Source organism: Anser cygnoides, chromosome 13 (genome assembly GCF_040182565.1).
Source record: "Anser cygnoides isolate HZ-2024a breed goose chromosome 13, Taihu_goose_T2T_genome, whole genome shotgun sequence".
Classification (NCBI taxonomy): domain Eukaryota; kingdom Metazoa; phylum Chordata; class Aves; order Anseriformes; family Anatidae; genus Anser; species Anser cygnoides.
In genome coordinates this window covers 6,622,585-6,638,924 of record NC_089885.1, presented here as the reverse complement: position 1 = coordinate 6,638,924, position 16,340 = coordinate 6,622,585, and the positions used below count along the sequence as shown (strand labels likewise).

The 16,340-nt window shown below is 65.8% G+C and overlaps 1 protein-coding gene across 2 annotated transcripts; it reads left to right on the top strand.

Annotated features, from left to right (window-relative positions):
• The first annotated feature begins 6,888 nt into the window (after window positions 1-6,888).
• On the top strand, window positions 6,889-15,596 carry TSC22D3 (TSC22 domain family member 3). Of its 2 annotated transcripts, none has more exons than XM_013201880.3 (3): window positions 6,889-7,366; window positions 14,039-14,090; window positions 14,577-15,596. In XM_013201880.3, the coding sequence occupies exons 1-3, from the start codon at window positions 7,044-7,046 to the stop codon at window positions 14,820-14,822; spliced, it is 621 nt and encodes a 206-aa protein (XP_013057334.2). In that variant the 5' UTR covers window positions 6,889-7,043; the 3' UTR covers window positions 14,823-15,596. The 2 variants fall into 2 exon arrangements, with proteins under 2 accessions (XP_013057334.2, XP_066861076.1); XM_067004975.1 differs by lacking the exon at window positions 6,889-7,366 and adding an exon at window positions 13,602-13,808.
• Window positions 15,597-16,340: the final 744 nt, after the last annotated feature.

Genomic DNA, 16,340 nt, shown 5'->3' with positions numbered 1-16,340 from the left:
ACGAGGAGCTTGAATCTGAATAATGAGGCTTTGATGGAAAAGCATCCAGCCTTGCTTGCTGGCTCCTGATGCTCCAGCTTGGGGAAGACGGGCGAGCTCCCCCTTGCTCCCCACCTTTCTACACCCCCCTGTGCTGCCTCTGTGCTCCCAGCAGCACTCCATCCTAAGGCTGGCTGCACACATAAGACAGACCCAATGGGTGTTGTTAAGCGTGCATTACATAATGGCTAATTTATCTTAATTATATAAAACCTATAACCAACCTTTTATCTCATTCATAAACAATTTATGCCACCTATTTTTTTTTTCCTGCTCTGCCCCAGCCTTGTGAGCCCTCTCCATGCCCCCCCCTGCAGCACGGCCCCAGCTTATTTTGCAGGGGAAAATCTAATTTGCATCATGCTACTGACACGCCGGTGTCCCTGCTTCTGCATCAGCGTTTCAGGGGCGTTCGTGAACCTTGCGAAGTCCCAGCAAGGCCGGGGGGGGGGGGGGTGCGAAACGCCCGGCGTGGGGCCAAGGCGCTTTGCTCGGCCCTGTGCAAAGGCACGGAAGCCGTGTGCTGCGGAACCCCACGAATTCCCGAGGTTTTCGGTGCAGGACGTGCCCCGCGGGGGGGGGGGGGGGGGGCACCGCTGGCTCAGCGCTGGGGACTTGCTGCCACCCGGCGGCTGCCGCAGGCAGGGCTGGAGCCCGGCTCCGGTGCCCCCGCGCGGAGAGCACACGCGTGTGCCAGCGGGTGGGCGTCCGCCAGGGCGCGCGTGCCCGCGTGTCCGCCCGCGTGCACGGGAGCAGCATCGCGCTGTGCTCCGGGCGGGCGTGCAAGGGGCTGGCCCAGCCGGCTGGTGCGCGTGCACGAGTGTGCGCGAGTGTGCGCGAAAGCACGGGCACCCCTGCTCCGTGCAGCGTGGCTCCACGCTCCTGCCCCCGAGCGGGTGGCGGTGCTGGCGTTGGTCAATCACCGCTCCCGCGCACGGCCGCACGTAGCCGGTGGCAGACCCGCAGCGCACGCAGCGCACGCCTTTGCAGCCCAGCGGTGTGCTTCTGCCACCCGGCTGCCTCCACGTGAGGGCGTGGGAGCGCGATGCTCTGCTCCCGGCAGCCTGACCCCACCTGCGTGCTGCACACGCTCGTCTCACGGCTGCTAATTGATGCTAATTCGTCCTTGCTGCTGCTGGGACCTCCCCTGACCGCCTCCTGTGCAGCATCGGAGGCAGAAGGAGCCAAGTGGGCTGTGAGGAGGGCCTTCCCCACGGGCCCTCATCACTCTGAGGTGTCAGCTGGAGCCACAGGGCCCCACTGGGTGCTCTGCATGCAGGACAGCCTTAGCCCACCCCAGGGGTGCCCACAATTTGGGCAGCCTCCGTCTGCATCCTCTGACCACAAGCAAGCTTGGCAAGAACGAGGCTTTGTCCGTTGGTTTTGACGCTGATTGGAAAAGCGTTCAAGCACAATTAAATTAGATCCTGCACACAATTGAGCGTAACGCGTCTTCATTCGTATTAATAAACCCCTGATCTCCGTGGTCACTCGAGTGAGTGCATCAGGGGGTGTGCTCCTGGCAGTGCCACAGCCAGGCAACCCATCACCGGTGCTAATTAAAGATGGAATTAGGAACAATAACTGCAACGGTGCTGCTTCTGCCTTTTTGATAAATTATAATATCTCCCATAAATCAGCAAGGGGAGGGAAGAAGCTATCCCATGACTGCGGGAGCTTCCCGGGAAAAGGAATTGCTTGGCAGGGATTTAATCACTTGGGGGCGCTCAGGGGGCTGGGTGTGGGATGGGTCTTCCCTGGGACTCGTGGCTGCCTGGTCCGAGGGTCTGGTGCTGGGATGCCCCAGGCAGGGTGTGCAGGACCTCACCCGAACCCACCACAGGTGGCCTCCACCCAGCCCAGGCTCAGAGCAGCAAGAAAACTTTTGTCCTGCCATGCCTGCCCCACTACCCCCAGCAAGGCAGAAGGAAGAGCCCATCCATCCCACCCACACAAGTGCCCTCTCTTCCCCGTGGGCCAGTGGTGCAGGAAGGAAGGAGCTGCTTCACACACCTGAAACCTGCTGCCAGGCCTGCATGCAGGGCATCTCCCATCCCCATCCTCCCTGGAGCATCCCTGACCCTATCCCTCAGATGGGTTCAGTCCATGGGATGCCACCAGGTTCCTGGGCTCGATGTGGTGGCTATGGGCATCCCTGCAGGGATGGTGGCCCAAGCCATGGTCACCCTCTTCTGGAGCAGAAGGTGCTGCCATTGCTGGCTGCCAGCTCTTGGCCGTGCCATGGGCTGGGCAGGTCTTTGTGCAGGAGGATTGCCTCCTACTCACACAGAGCCCTTTTCTGATGTGCAGCCCCATCTAGGTCACAGAGCTCCTACAGCTTGCCAGCCCTGCAGGCACGTCCCTGCCAGGGGAGGGCTAGCCTCGCAGCAGGAGGCGGCTGGGATCGGCTTGGCCTTGGGTGCAACCCATGGCTGAGGTCCAAGCAAGGGCTCTGCTCCTTGGGATGCTGCAACAGATGCCCAGGGCATGGAGGTCTCCAAGCTGCTTGCCTGCTACTTGCTCACACCAGGGGTATAAAGGCAGGCGTAGGACACTGAGGGAGGTACCTGGGTAGGGTGGAACACCCAAAAGCCATCCAAGTGAGGCTCAGAAAATGAGGACCTGCTTGGGACCCTGCCAGGTTTAGATGGGAGAGCCCCAGGATGCACGTGGGCCACTCCAGGGATAACACCTCCGTGGCCCTCCATGCTCCCACCTCGTGATGTGCAGCCCCCAAAGACAAGCCAGCAGGGCCAGGGCTGTGTGGACTTGTTTGCAGCTGGCACCTCCTGGGGTGGCACCTGTCCCACGGGGCACCGGGCGTGACAGCCTCCAGCCCTGGAGGTCCTGGGGTTTATTTCCCTGTGCAGAGGAGCACATCCTGCCCCGAGGAGACAAGGTGAGGGGAAGTGGCTGCTGCACCAGGCTCCCCTGGTGGCCCCAAGGTTGGAGATCCACCAGCAGCCACAGGGATGTCCGGACCCACACCTCGCCTGCATCGTTCACGTCGGGGCTGCGCGATCCCTGTTGGGGTGCTGGGACTGCAAACGAGGGCGTGCTCTCAGGTCAAAGGTGTGCAACGAAGAGTCTTGGGCCATCTCCTGCTTTGCATCAAGATGTTGGGTTATGCTACAAGAGAGGATGAGCCTGGCTCGTCCTCCACCAGCAGTTATGAGGAAAAGCGACGGCACTAATGGGGTCATCCCTTAGGTTATTGCAAAGCTGTGTGTTACAAACCCACTTTGGTCTTTCTATCTAGACAAGGTCTTTCCCTCTGAAAGGGCTGGAAGATGGATTTACAGCCAAAAGCTTCACTCATGATTCAAAATGCTCAAAACTGGAGCTTATTGCCATGGGGAAACAGCCTGCGAATCCCCAAGGAGAGGAGCGAATGTCTTGGTGACTGTGTGTACGCTCTCTCAAATGCCACCAGAAATAAGATGTTCCGGTACCTGCCACGAGTGCCAAAACCGACCGCAGAGCAGAGGAGCCCCGCGGAGAGGAGGGGACGAGGAGGGGAAGTGCTCACCCACATGCGTGGGAGCAGCGCGGGGGCCCACGTTCCCCTCCCACCCGCTGCGCCGTGCTCCATGCTGGGGAGCTGGGGATGCTGCCACCACCCTGCAGCCCCACCGCGTCCCCTCCCACCCCACAAGAAGTGTGACGAGGCATCGCCCACACCCCATGCCCTGCTCCCCACCGCCTCCCTGCTGCCCCATGTCCCCTTCCTTCCGCCAGCCAGCTGGAGAGGCTTCCAGAGCCAGCAGCTCGGTGTGTCACCTTGGGTTTGTGCAGCCTGGAGCAGGCGGAGAGGGGGACGCGGTGACACTCCTGATGCACGGGGACACCAGCAGGAGGCAGGGTGGGGGTGGCCTGCCCCAGTGCACGGCGCAAGGCAAGAGGCATGGGCTGGAAATTAAGGCAGAGGAGCTTATGAGTGAGAAGAGGGGAGCACAGCAGAGGGGGGCATCTCCTGCAGGGCGGCTTGTCGCCTCCGCTCCTTCTCGGTGGCACCCTGGGAAGCGTTTAGCGCTGCAGCATAATGCCTCTAATCGCAGCCACGGAATTCACACCCCCGGCACAGGTGTTTCTTCTTCATCAGAGCAACGTGAAGCCCATTCCGCACATCAAAACCCACTGAAAACCCCTCAAACAGCCGGTCAGTGTGGCTCCATCCCTGCTCAGCCTGCACCCGGAGAGCTTAACGTCAGCGTGCGTCGGAGCCGAAAGCGTGCACCGAGGTGGCCGATGGCCTCCTGAACTGCAAGCGCCTACCCCGAGGGCAGCGGAGCGGGACGGACGGCGCGTGGAGACCCACGTGCGCTGAGGAGCTCCTGGGCTGGGGCCTGTCAGGGCATTTTAGGTGGTTTGCTGGAGCGTTACGCGCGGAGGAAAACATCCGCGGCTGGCGGCGGGCTGCGTGACTCACCCCCGCCCGGTTATGCAAGCAGAGCAGCTGCGGGGCGAGCGGGTGCCCCGGCAAAAGCCGCCCGGTTTGGGGCAGCATATAGGGCCCTGGGGGGAGCGCAGCTCTGCTCTGCCTCGGGGGGCTGCAGGGCGGGGGTAGGGGAGGTGAGCTGGGCTGGGAACGGCTGGGAAAGCTCCCCAAAAGCTTGGCAAAAGGGAAGATTTTTGGGGGGAGGGGGGGGAGTGTTCTCTTTCTTTCCTCCTTCCCCTGGGAAGCCCCGGTGCCTGCTGCCTTCAGGGGAGCTCCACAGGAGCCCCCAGGCCAGCGGGGGGCACCCACAGCCCCACTCCTCTGCCAGCCGCGAGAGCTCCCCACGGCCCCACGAGGGGAAAGGGCCGAGCAGGGAGCGGGCTGGGGGAGCACCGGGGGGGGGACGGAGCCACCTCCGCTCCGTGCCCGGTGCTCGGCCCCGGCCCCTGCGGGTCTCCCCCGGCCCCGGAGCCCTGCCGCCGGGCGATGCCCTTCTCCCGGCGCCCACGGGATGGCAGCAGCCGCCCGCGGCTCCTGCTGGGCACCCACGGCCACGCGTGGGGCTTCCCCGAGCCTTTTTTCGGAGCCGGCTTGCGGCCGGGGGCGTGGGGGGAAGAGAGCCGGGGCCTCCTCGGCCGCTCCCAGGGCTGCGTAGCCGCGGTAGCCGTCGCCTTGCGCCTTCCTCGGTTACGGATGGGCTGGGAAGTGCTTCATCCTCATGTGATGCGAGCGCGTCTTCCTCCTTCTTGCCAAATAGGGAACAGAAATGTTTATCCAACACTTCTGCCTTCCCTCCAGCGGCATCAGCAGCCCCGTTAGCATCCCGTGCTCTGCCGCCGGGACCGCCTCTGGCCTGCCGCTTCGGGTGGTTTTGCCCAGCCAACCGGATTTTGACCCGCGCTATCTTTCCTTATCGCTCCCGTGCACTTCAGACCCTCTGCTTCCTGCCCTCGATCGATCCCGTCGCAATGCCTACGTGCGGACATCCTCCCCCTGCCCCCCCTTCCCCTGCTGCCTGCTGCGGGCTCCTTGGCCCAAACCTTCTCCAGCAGCTCCTGGACCCCTCCCCAGACGCGTGCAGGGATGGTGACAGCAGCCAGCCCTGGGCGTGTGGTCCCCAGCCGAGACCTCAGTGTCCCCCTACCCCTCCCGGCATCCCAGGGCAGCCGTCCCCACGCCTCCGCCGGTCTTGTCCCGTGTCCCATCACTGTCAGGGCAGCGTGACGTGCCCCGGCCATTCTTGGCCAGCCTGCAGCTCGCTGTGGGAGATGCTCCCACCGGAGTGCCGCACTGCCAGGGAAGTCACTTCTCCTCCCTCTGCTGAAATTTCCTTTTCCCATTGCCTGTCCCCGGTGTCCCACAGGCAAATAAACCCTTCTGCCCACCTCCCTCGTGCACTGTCCTCCTGCGCCTCTTTCTGGCTCTGGGTCCGAGGGTTTCCAGCTGCAGCGGTGCTGCTGGGTCACTCCAGGCTTTTCTGCCACCCGAGGGCTTTTCTTCTCCGTTTTCTTCTCCAGAGCCACATGGGGCTTTGCCCGAAGCCTTGGGGGCTGATGGCCACACTCCACCCCAGGAGGCGCAGAGTGGGGGTGGCAGGGCCATGGGTGCCTGTGGGATAGTGTCCCAGGGGGCGACAGGGTGGTGGGTGCCCAGCAGGGCAGCGGGCACCTGGTGGGGCTGTGTCCTGAGGGTGGAGGGACAGTGGGTGCCCAGTGGGCAAGCAGGTGCCAGTGGATGCCAGTGGGGTGATGCCCCGTGGGGCACAGTGGCAGCGGGTCCCGATGTCATATCACGTCCCCAGTGAGTCAGCGGGTGCCAGCGGCGTGCTGTCCCATGGGGTGGAGTGGCACTGGGTCCTGGTGGCATTGTGAGTCCCCAGAGGGTCAGTGGGTGCCAGTGGGGTGGTGTCCCACAGGTTGGAGTGGCACGGGGGTGGCACTAGGTTCCTAGCGGCATCGTGGGTCCCCAGAGGGTCAGTGGGTGCCAGCGGGTGCCCCGCGGGGTGCAGTGGCAGCGGGTCCCAGTGCCACAGCGTGTCCCCGGCGGGTCAGTGGGTGCCAGCGGGGTGGTGCCCCACGGGGTGCGGTGGCACTGGGGTGGCACTGGGTCCCGGTGTCACAGCGTGTCCGCGGCGGGTCCGTGGGCGCAGCGGGTCGGTTCCCCGCGGGGCGCAGCGGCAGCGGGTCCCGGCGTCACCGCGTGCCCCCAGCGGCTGCCGGCGGGGCGCCCCCCCGGGGCGGGCTGGCAGCGGCCGCGGGCGGGGCGGTGCCGGGCTGGCAGCGGCGGGTGCCGGCGGGGCGGGCTCCCGCGGGGCGGCCCGGGGTGGGGCGGCGGCGGCGGCGGGGCGGGGAGCGGCGGCGGCCGGGCGCTCGGGGCCGCCGTTACCAATCAGCGCCGGGCGGAGCGGAGCGGAGCGGAGGGGAGCGGGGCCGGGGCCGGGGCCGGGGCCGGGCGGGCGGCTGGCTGTGCGCGGCGCTCGGTACCGGGCGCGTCCTGCCGCCGCTCGCCCTACCGCGGCCCCAGGAGCGGCCCGGTGGCGGCGGCGGCGGCGCGCAGGGGGCGCGGGATGTCCTCGTCGCCCGCGGAGGAGTGCCGGTCGCCCGTGGGGCTGGACTGCTGCAGCTGCTGCCTGGACTTGGCCAACCGGAGCGGGCCGGAGGAGGGGGCCGGGGGCGAGAACAACAACCCGGGCAGCCCCACCGTCAGCAGCTTCCGGCAGCTGCAGGAGCAGCTGGTCCGCAAGAACCTCAACACCGACAAGCTGAGCTCCATCATGCGCCAGGACTCGCTGGAGCCCGTCGTGCGGGACCCCTGCTACCTCTTCAACCAGGGCATCTGCAACAGGAACATCGACCAGACCCTGCTCTCCATCCTGCTGCTCTTCCACAGGTGGGTGCCGCCGGCGAGGGCGCGTGGGGTGGCAGGGCGCAGGTGTGTCCTGCGGCCGGTGGTGCCCTGCGCGTGGCCGGGCAGCGGTGGTGGCCCCCGGCTGCGTGCTTTGGTCCCCAGCCCCGTGGTCGTCTCCCTGGCTCCGTCATTCCCACGCAGACGCTGCCGGCAGGGCCGTGGGCAGCCGTCCTGCACAGGACAGGGGCAGCTGCCGCTCGGAAGCTGTGCCACCTCCGGAGCCACCTCTGGAGTTAGTGAGAAGATGTGGGGGGGGAGCCCAGGAACCCCGCTGCCATGTCCTGCTCCTTCAGCAGCTTCCCTCGCAGTAAACACAGCAGGGACAGGTTTGGCCTGGGTAGTGTTTCCCATCGCCCGAGCCATGGGGCTGGTGCCATCCCCGTGGGCTGGGACTTCACCCCCCCAAAGACTGGGCAAGGGGCACCCAGAGCTACTTTAGGCATCCCCCCAAAACGCTAGTAGCCGCGTGGGTCCAGCGCTGCACCCGTGGCACCTGCGTGGCCAGCTGGGCACACGCACTGCCTCACCCCACCCAGGGTCCCTGCTCCTCCCGAGCCACCCTCGGCTCCTCTGGCACTTGCATAACACGGGGCCCATGCTCAGGTGGGAAAGGAGGGGCTGGGCTGCCCGCCAAAGCACCCGGCTGCACGGCGAAGCAGCCTGGGCGGGAGGGAAATTGGGGCGAGAAGCAGAGATTTCCCTCGGCGGCATGATGCTGCAGCCAGCTGGCACCACGGGCAGGGGAGGGAGGCGAGACCATCCCCAGCGCACGCTGCGAGGGCTGGGGATCGGAGCCAAGCAGCCGGGTGCTCCCCCAGGGAAGGCAGCAGCAGTGCCCGTGGGCACGGTCTGCCCGCTTTTGGGCTGGTCCCTGCTGGGGCAGGACCCTGGTGAGCACCGGTTTGCTCTGCCGAGGTGGAGAGCGAGCGCAGGTGCTGGGGGAGCAGGGTTCCTCCCCGCTGGTGCACATTGGTGCCCCACGCTGCCCGACCCCGTCCCCAGTGCCCTGCCGATGCCATGTCCCGGGGGCTGCGCTCGGTGCCGTTCGCAGGCAGTTGTGTGCCCACACCTCCGTTCGCTGCTGTTTTGCTCCAGCCTGAACTTTCTCCTCCTGGGGAATGCGCCAAGATACCCAAGAGGTGATAGCACACGGAGCGGGGGATTGTGGGTGCCGGAGGAACACCCCGATAACATGCCCGATAAGGGCACCCTCACTGCTGGCACCAGGGAACCCGAGCAGGTTGGTGGCCCTTGTCGTGGCTGATGTGCTCCTGCGCTGGCACAGGAGGAGGAGGAGGTGGCGTGGATGCTCTCGCTCACGCGGGGCCAAAGCCTGTACTGGAGTCAGAACCACGCTGGGGGCCCGGCCAACCTGCATTCAGCATTCCCAGCCTGTTTCGGGGGTTTTCCCCCAGGTTGCGTGGTCCTTGCAGGGCTCTCTGTGCTCTTTGCTCACTGCCGGGACGCACGCGGCAGGGATGCTCCAGACCTCTGCTTCTGCACGCAGAGGCTCCTGCAAGAACCCCGCCTGCTCGGAGAGCGCACGTTCAGAAAGGGCTTCCCCCTCCCGTGCCACTTTCCCCTGGTCCTGGGCAAGAAAAGGAGAGAGCCAGGGCCGGGCAGGCGGGACAGATTCACGCAGGAACCTTGCAGCCCCCGCTTTCCAAGCACGGGGTCGGGCTGGCGAGCAGGAGGCGCGCAGGGTGGCATCTGCGGCACGGCACCGCTTGTTCCCGTCCGTCTGGCGTCCCTTGGCAGCAGCGATGCCACGGCCCAAAGGGCAGCTCCAGGGAGCGCATTCCTGCCCGGCGAGTGGGCTGGAGCAACAAGGAGGCATTGAGGCAGCAGGAGCGGGCGCGGGCGTGAGAGAGGGGTGGGTGTGGGACGGCGCTGCCCAGGGAGGTGGCCGCGGGAGCATCCCCAGCCCACCAGGACAAAGCTGGCCGCTCCTTTTCTACAAGGCTGTGGCCGAGGGGGTTGCCGGGGTCTCAGCATCACAGCCCACGCGAGGGGGAAGCAAGCGAGACCCCGCCTGCAGAGTGCGGCGGGTGCGCCACTGGTTTTGGGGTGCAAGACCAGGTGCACGTGGGCGAGGGCCACAGAGGCATGGAGGCTGCAGCCGGCCCCAAAGCCATGCTCCGCCGATGAGCACCAAGTTATATTTATCCAGGCACTGCACATCGCTGGCTTCGGGACAGGAGTTTGTCACCCTCTGTCTGCGTTTATATTTATATCTGTCGGGGGGGGGGGGGGGGGGCTGCAGAACAGCTCAGGGGGCAGGTGGGGAGCCCAGGGTCCTTAAGATCAAGTCCAGCCATCCACCTGGCAGCTCCTGTGGGGATGGCAGCGCTATGGGACAGGTTGGGATTAGGGTTGGGGTTGGGTTAGGGTTGGCTTTAGGGTCAGGGTTAGGGTTAGGAATGCGTTTAAGGTTTTCGTGAGGGTTAGGGTTAGGATTGGGGTTAGCATTGGGACTAGGGTTTGTTTTAGGGTGAGGGTTATGGTTATGGTTAGGGTTGGGATAAAGGGTGGGGTTAGATTTAGGGTTGGGTTTAAGAGTTAGGGTTAGGACTGGGTTTGCGGCTAGGGTTAGGGTGTAGGGCTAGGGTTAGGTTTAGGATTAGGATTAGGGTTAAGGTTAGAGTTAGTTTAAAGTGAGTGTTAGGACGAGGGTTAGGGTTGGGGTTAGGATTGGAGCTGGGCTAAGGGTTGGGTTTAGGGTTAGGGTTAGGGTTTGGCCTCAGGCTGTCCCCAGGTGGTGGCACATGCCCGCGCACAGCTGGTGGCCAAGTCTGGGCCCATGGGGGATCGCAGCAGTCGCAGCTACAGGTCCTGCTAGCGGCCCCTTTGCTTTCGCGTTGTTATTGTTCTGAAATGTCAGCGAGGGCAGGGTTTCAGCGACGCGTCCTGGCTCCGAAATGCCCGGGATGCTTCGCAAAGGCCAGGCAGGGTATTAATAACAGGCTCCGCTGAAGCTGCACAGCTCCAGCACCCGTCCTTGCCTGACCTCCTCGGGGGCGGCTGGTGGCGCTCGGCTCCTCTCCTGCTCCCGAGCCCAGCGCCCTGTGTCTGTCTGGGCTTGGCACGTCCGTCTGTCCGGCTTCGGGGGCTTCTGAGGCTCCCGCAGCGCCCAGCGTCCCCCACGGTGAGCGCCAAGCCCGGGTGCCACCACTGAAAGGAGAAGCTGAAGGATTCCGGGGTTTCCTTGGATGCTGGGAAGAGGTTGCCCGGGGTGCTGATGTGCGGCTTCCCAGCTCCCGTCCGCTCATTATTATAATGAGCTGCCTCCCAATTAGCAAGCCGGGCACTCCTGTAATGGGCCCTTCAGCATCACGGCCAGGTCCTCTCTGTCCCTGCTTCCCTAAAACCAGACAGGATGCTACCGGGGTGCGCTGGGGGGTGGGGTATGGGAGGAAGAAAGGGGGGCCGGTGACAAAGTTGGAGAAAGAAAGGAAAATTGCAGCTCTCAGCAGGCCGGCGCTGGGGTGTGCGCTCGCACGCCAGCGCGCAGAGAACTGGGAGTACGGCCAAGTACCTTTATCAGAGGAAGCAGGCCGCCCAACAGCTGGACGGGGGAGCCTGCCAGGGCCCCCCCGCGCCCGCCCCAGCCTCCCCCAGCCTCACAGGTCCGGGGAGTCCCCCCGTGCCACCATCCTCATACGGTGGTGGGCAGGAGAGGTTCTCCGCCAGCCGTCCCCACTGCAAACCCTCGCTTGGTGTTTGCAAGGACTGCGATCGCCGTCCCACGGCTCCAGGGTCCCATGGTTTGGGGTCTAGCAAAGCCACCAGCAGCACCTCAGAGCTTGCACACCTGCAGGTGCACCCCAGAGGGGTTGCTCTCTGCTCTGCAGCCACTCCTGCCCTGGCTGGGGGCGTCTATGAGCCCTCCGAGGTCCTCAGGATGAGGAAACCAGAGGTGGCCGGCTGGCTCAGCACGACACTGGGGATTTGGGGCTGTGAAAGGCAGGGTTTTCTTCGCTGCGTGTTTGCAAGCAGTGGCTTTTCCTCTCCCCCCCTCCCCTCCGCTCTGACCCTTTGAGCTGGAGGTCTGGCTGTGCTGGGCAGCTCTGGCTCGGTGCCTTTCCCGTATTGCTCTCCAGCCTCTCCGAGGCCAGGCTATAAACATTTCCCACGCCTCAGACCCTCTGAAGGGCCTTCCTCCCATTGAACCGAGTCCTTGGAAGAGAGCAAGCCAGCCAGGAGCGCTGCCACGGAGCAGCGGGAAGGGCCTGGGGCCGGGGGAGAGCGGAGGCTGAGGACGGAGGGCTGCTGTGAGCAGCACTTGCCATGCAACGTGCCTGCAGGATGGGTTAGCGTGCACGCAGGAGGGGCGTGCTTGCGGGGCATGCGCGCACAAACGTGTGCATGCATGTGCGTGCACGCACGGCGTGCAACTCTGTGCAAGGTGCATGCACGTGGGCTGCGAAATGCACACGTGTGCGTGCCACAGATGCATGTGCTAGGCTTGCGTGTGTGTGTGTGTGCATACGTGGCACGGCACGCAGGTGTGGGGGGGAATGCGTGGGCTGCAAGCTGCGCCCGTGCTCGTGTGCGTGTTGGGAAGGATGGGAGCCATCCAGAGCAATCCGTGGGGGCTTCCCTCGGTGCTGCAGTGCTGGGGGCAGCCCAGATTTTCCCGATCCACCTGGGAGGGGTGCCCCAAAGCAACCAAGCACCCATGGCACCGGGGCTGGGTGGGCACCCACCACGGGAGGGCCCCAGCACGGTGCCACCAAGCGCGTCCTGCCCCGCGCAGCAGCGTTCCGGGGGCTGTCACACAGAGCGCCTTTCACCCGCTCGCTCCCCAGCTCAGGGTGGCACGCTGGCCCCTGAAAGGGACAATTGAGCACGGCTGAGGTCACCCCCCCAGCGTCTGTACCCCGTGCCCGCGTCCCCTCCCCGCAGCCCGAGGACGCTGCCAGCATCCCTCGGACATCGCTGCCAGCACCGGGGAGCAGAGGGGCCGGAGAGGGGCATGGCCATCCCCCCGCCGTACTCCCCGAGCCTCTTCAGGAGGAGGGACCGGTGAGTGGGGTCCCGGGGGGGACAGCGCCTGCCTGGGGGCTTTGCGTGGGTCAGGGTGGTGCCGTCACGGGGCAGTGTGCGGAGGGACACGGGGGTCTCTGCGTGTGTCCCCGCCATCAGGCTGGGGCACGGTTTGCGTCCGTCCTTGCGGCACCGACCCCAGATGCGAGTTTTTGGGGTGCTCCACAGCATCGCCGAGTCAGCTCCGGGGGGGGGGGGAGCCTCATGCGACTGGGGGAACGCTGCGACCGCTGGGCTTGCACACGCGTGTGCACACGCAGGATGCTGCTGGCTGCTTTCACACACACACGCACACCCCGAGGACCCCCCAACCTCCCCCAGGACGCAGCTCTGGGGGTCCCGCAGCCCGGGGCAGGGGGGGGGCACCGCTGCCGGACCAGGGCCGGCTCCGGCCCCGCTGCAGCCCCGGCCCCGGCCGCGGGGGGGCGGCTCCCCCCCCAGGCGCGGCCCCGCCGTGCCGGGTTATGCAAGGCCGGGGCGGGGCCGCTGTTGGCCCCGGGCTTGTTTTGCGCCCCGGGGTTTGTTTTGCACTCGGGGGTTGTTTTGCACTCCCGTTTCTGTTGTGTTTGTGGTGGTGGATTTTTTTTTTTTTGGTGTTTTGATTTTTTTTTTTTTCCCCAGTCCGGTTTTGTTTTGCTCGACGTTTTTGTCTGTGGTTTGCGCGCCCGTTCTGGGTTTGATCTCCGTTTCGCTTTGCCGTCTTGCCCCCTGCGCACCCCCTTTCTTCCTGCGCCCGCCTTTTCTCTTTGCGCCCCCCTTTTCTCTTTGCGCCCCCCTTTTCTCTTCGCGCACCCATTGCCGCCCCTTTCTCTTCTGCACCACGGCCCCCCCAGGCCCTGACCCCCCATTTCGGGCCCTCCCCCCCCCCCCCCACCCCGTGCAGGTCGCGGGGGGCAGCACGGAGCGAGCGGGGGGGGCTCCAGCTGCGGAGCGGGGGCTGCCCGCGGGGCTGTGCGGCTGGGGAAAGGGGGGGGTCAGAGCGGCGGGGGGGCTGTGCTGGGGGTCGTGGGGGGGGCTGCGCAGCTCGGGGTGCAGCACCGGGGGGCGCAGTACCGAGGGGGGGCGCGGTGTACCGGGGCAGCCCCCCGCATTACCGGGCGTTACCGGGAGCGGCGCTGCGGGGCTGGGGGCGGCCCCCCCGCCGACCCCGCCCGCCGCCCGTATAAGCGGGGGGGCGGCGGCAGGAGCCCGCAGTGCGCCCCGGCCCCGACGCTCGCCGCGATCGCTCCTCGCCGCCGCCGCCGCTCCCCGCAGCCATGAGCACCGGCGTGTACCAGTCCCCCATGGAGGTGGCTGTGTACCAGCTCCACAACTTCTCCATCTCCTTCTTCTCCTCTCTGCTGGGGGGGGACGTGGTCTCCGTGAAGCTGGACAACAGGTAGGGGCAGGCCTGGTGTATGGGGGGGGGGGGAGGGCCGGATGCGTTGCCCCCCACCACCGGGGGGGATCCTCAGGCATTGCCCCCCCCCGGTGAAGGGGGAGCCCGGGGAGTTGCCCCCCGTGAAAGGGGGGGGGCTCTGATGGATGCCAAGTGAAGGGGGGGCGCACCCCGGTGCATGGATCCCTGGGGGCTCGCTGCTAACGCCCTCCCTCTCCGCTCTCTTCCAGCGCCTCCGGAGCCAGCGTGGTGGCCATCGACAACAAGATCGAGCAGGCAATGGTGAGCCGCAGCCCTCCGTCACCACTGGGGGGTGCAGGGGGGGGTCCCCACTCTGTGGGTGGGTGTCTCCCCTGGAGCTGGGGGTCCCCCCGCTCCCCAGCCTGTTGCTGGGCAGAGCAGCTCCTTTGTTTGCCTGCTGCAGCTGGCAGAGCTCATTGGCTCTGGCTGCGCCGCAGTGCGCAGGGAAAAAAGGGGGGGGGATGGATGGGGGACGTGAGAAGGACCCTCCGGGGGGGTGTGGGGGACAAGCCGTGTCCCCTGGCTGCTGGGGACTTGCAGCCTGCCAGCCCCACCCGAGGAGGGGGGTGATGGATGCGGGTGCCTCTGGAGGTGGGGAGATGGGGACCCTGGGCTGGGGGGCACCGGAGTGCAGGGGATGGGGTGGGGTGATGTGGGGTGGGGGGGGAGGGACAGCCTGTGGGGAAAAGTCCTGGGAAGACACCCCCAGGGCATCGCCGTGACGGGTCCTGCTCCTTCCTCTTGCAGGATCTTGTGAAAAACCATCTGATGTATGCAGTGCGGGAGGAGGTGGAGGTCCTGAAGGAGCAAATCAAAGAACTGTTGGAGAAAAACTCCCAGCTGGAGCGTGAGAACAGCCTCCTGAAGACCCTGGCCAGCCCCGAGCAGCTGGAGAAGTTCCAGTCGCGGCTCCCTGCCGAGGTGCTGTGCTCGCAGGAGGAGAGCCCTGGGGCGGCCCCCCCGGCCCCGCACGCGGGGGGTTCTGCGGTGTAAGGTGGCTCTGTCCTCGGGGTGGGCAGAGCCACGGAACTCTTTCTACTTCATCCTGCAAAAAAAACCCAAAAACCTAAAACCACAAAGCTGTTTTTCCGCCTCGTGCGGAGGACTGCCGGAGCCCGGCGCTGAGCCGTGCCCGCCGGGCAGAGCCAGCGGCCGCCTCCCGCGTGAGGATGCTCGACCGCCGGGGAGGCGCCGGCAGCTGACCTCGCCGAAACCTGGGCGCCCCGCGGCCCCCCGGGCATGTCGGTGGGACCCCGCCGTTGGAAGGAGCGTGCCCCGAGCCCCGTGCCTTTGCTGCGCTGGTTTTTGTTTTTTTGGGGGTGTTGGGGGGGGAGGCAGCCGAAACCTGACTCTCGAGCAGCACGGGCAGTTGTGGTTGCACGCACGTCGGCGTGGGGATTACGAGGAAAAAGAGGAGGGGAAAAAAAAAAGCTTGTTTTACTAGTTCAGAGTCTTCTGTAGCCGTATCTATGTGCAAACGTGAGCAGCGCCTGCGATGCTGCGGGTGCTCAGGGCCAGCCATGCCCTTCTCTGTACAGCCGGGGGATTTGAGTGGAGACTGGAATGACAAGCGGCTGTAACTGGGTGAACTGGGCGGCCCGAAGGAGGGAACGGCAGTGATGGGGGGCTGCGCTCCTGCCCGCGCCCCCCGGGGCTTGCCAGGTTCCCAGGTGACGGGACGTCCCTGCGGACGTCAGACAGTTGGAGCGGTGACACGGTTGTGTAAATTTTGTTAGAAATTGCAATAAACTCTACTTTTTTATATAAGCGCCTGCCCGACCTGTGTATCTGTAGCTGGGGAGGGGGGCACTGGGTGGGATGGGGCTGGTGTTCCAGCGGGTTTGCAGCATCCAGGGGTTTCGTGGTGCTGCTCCTTGCGGGCTCCCCAGCAGGGAACCCCTTCTTGTTCCCTTCATTCGGGGATCAGCCTCCCTGGCTGGGCTGAGATGGGGTTTTGGAGATGAGAGCATCTTATGGAAGGGGAAGGCCTGATCCTGCCGGTCTTGCCTGGGATGCGTGCAGGGATGTGCTGGGGTGGGGGCAGGCAGGGCGCCACGCTCTTCCTCCACAGCTTTTCCCATGGCTTCTCGCAGCCCCGATGTAATTCTTTAACCATCCCGAAGCGCCCTGTGAGGGTCGGAGCTGGGCCGGGTGCGTGCAGCGACGCTGGACGCGGGCTTTTGGCTGGGGCCAGGCGCAGCCCCCCCCCGTGTCCTCCCCGGGGGTTTTGCACCCCGGGCCAGCGAAGGGCTGCAGCGGTGCCCCTGGGGAGGCCACATCCTGCAGCCTCCCCTGCTGCTGCTGCTGCTGCTGAGGGTGGCGTGAGGCAGGGCAGGGCCGGGCCGGGGCGGTTGGTGCCCTGGAAACGCCGCGCAAACAGCAAAACAGCGGCCCACGCACGCAGCCTGCGGGGTGCCCGGCCCCACGGCCCGGGGCTGGGACCTGGCCGCGGGCACCCCGGGGCAGCGCGCGCCTTGCACACGCGCGTGCAAACCTGCTCCCCGCGCTGGG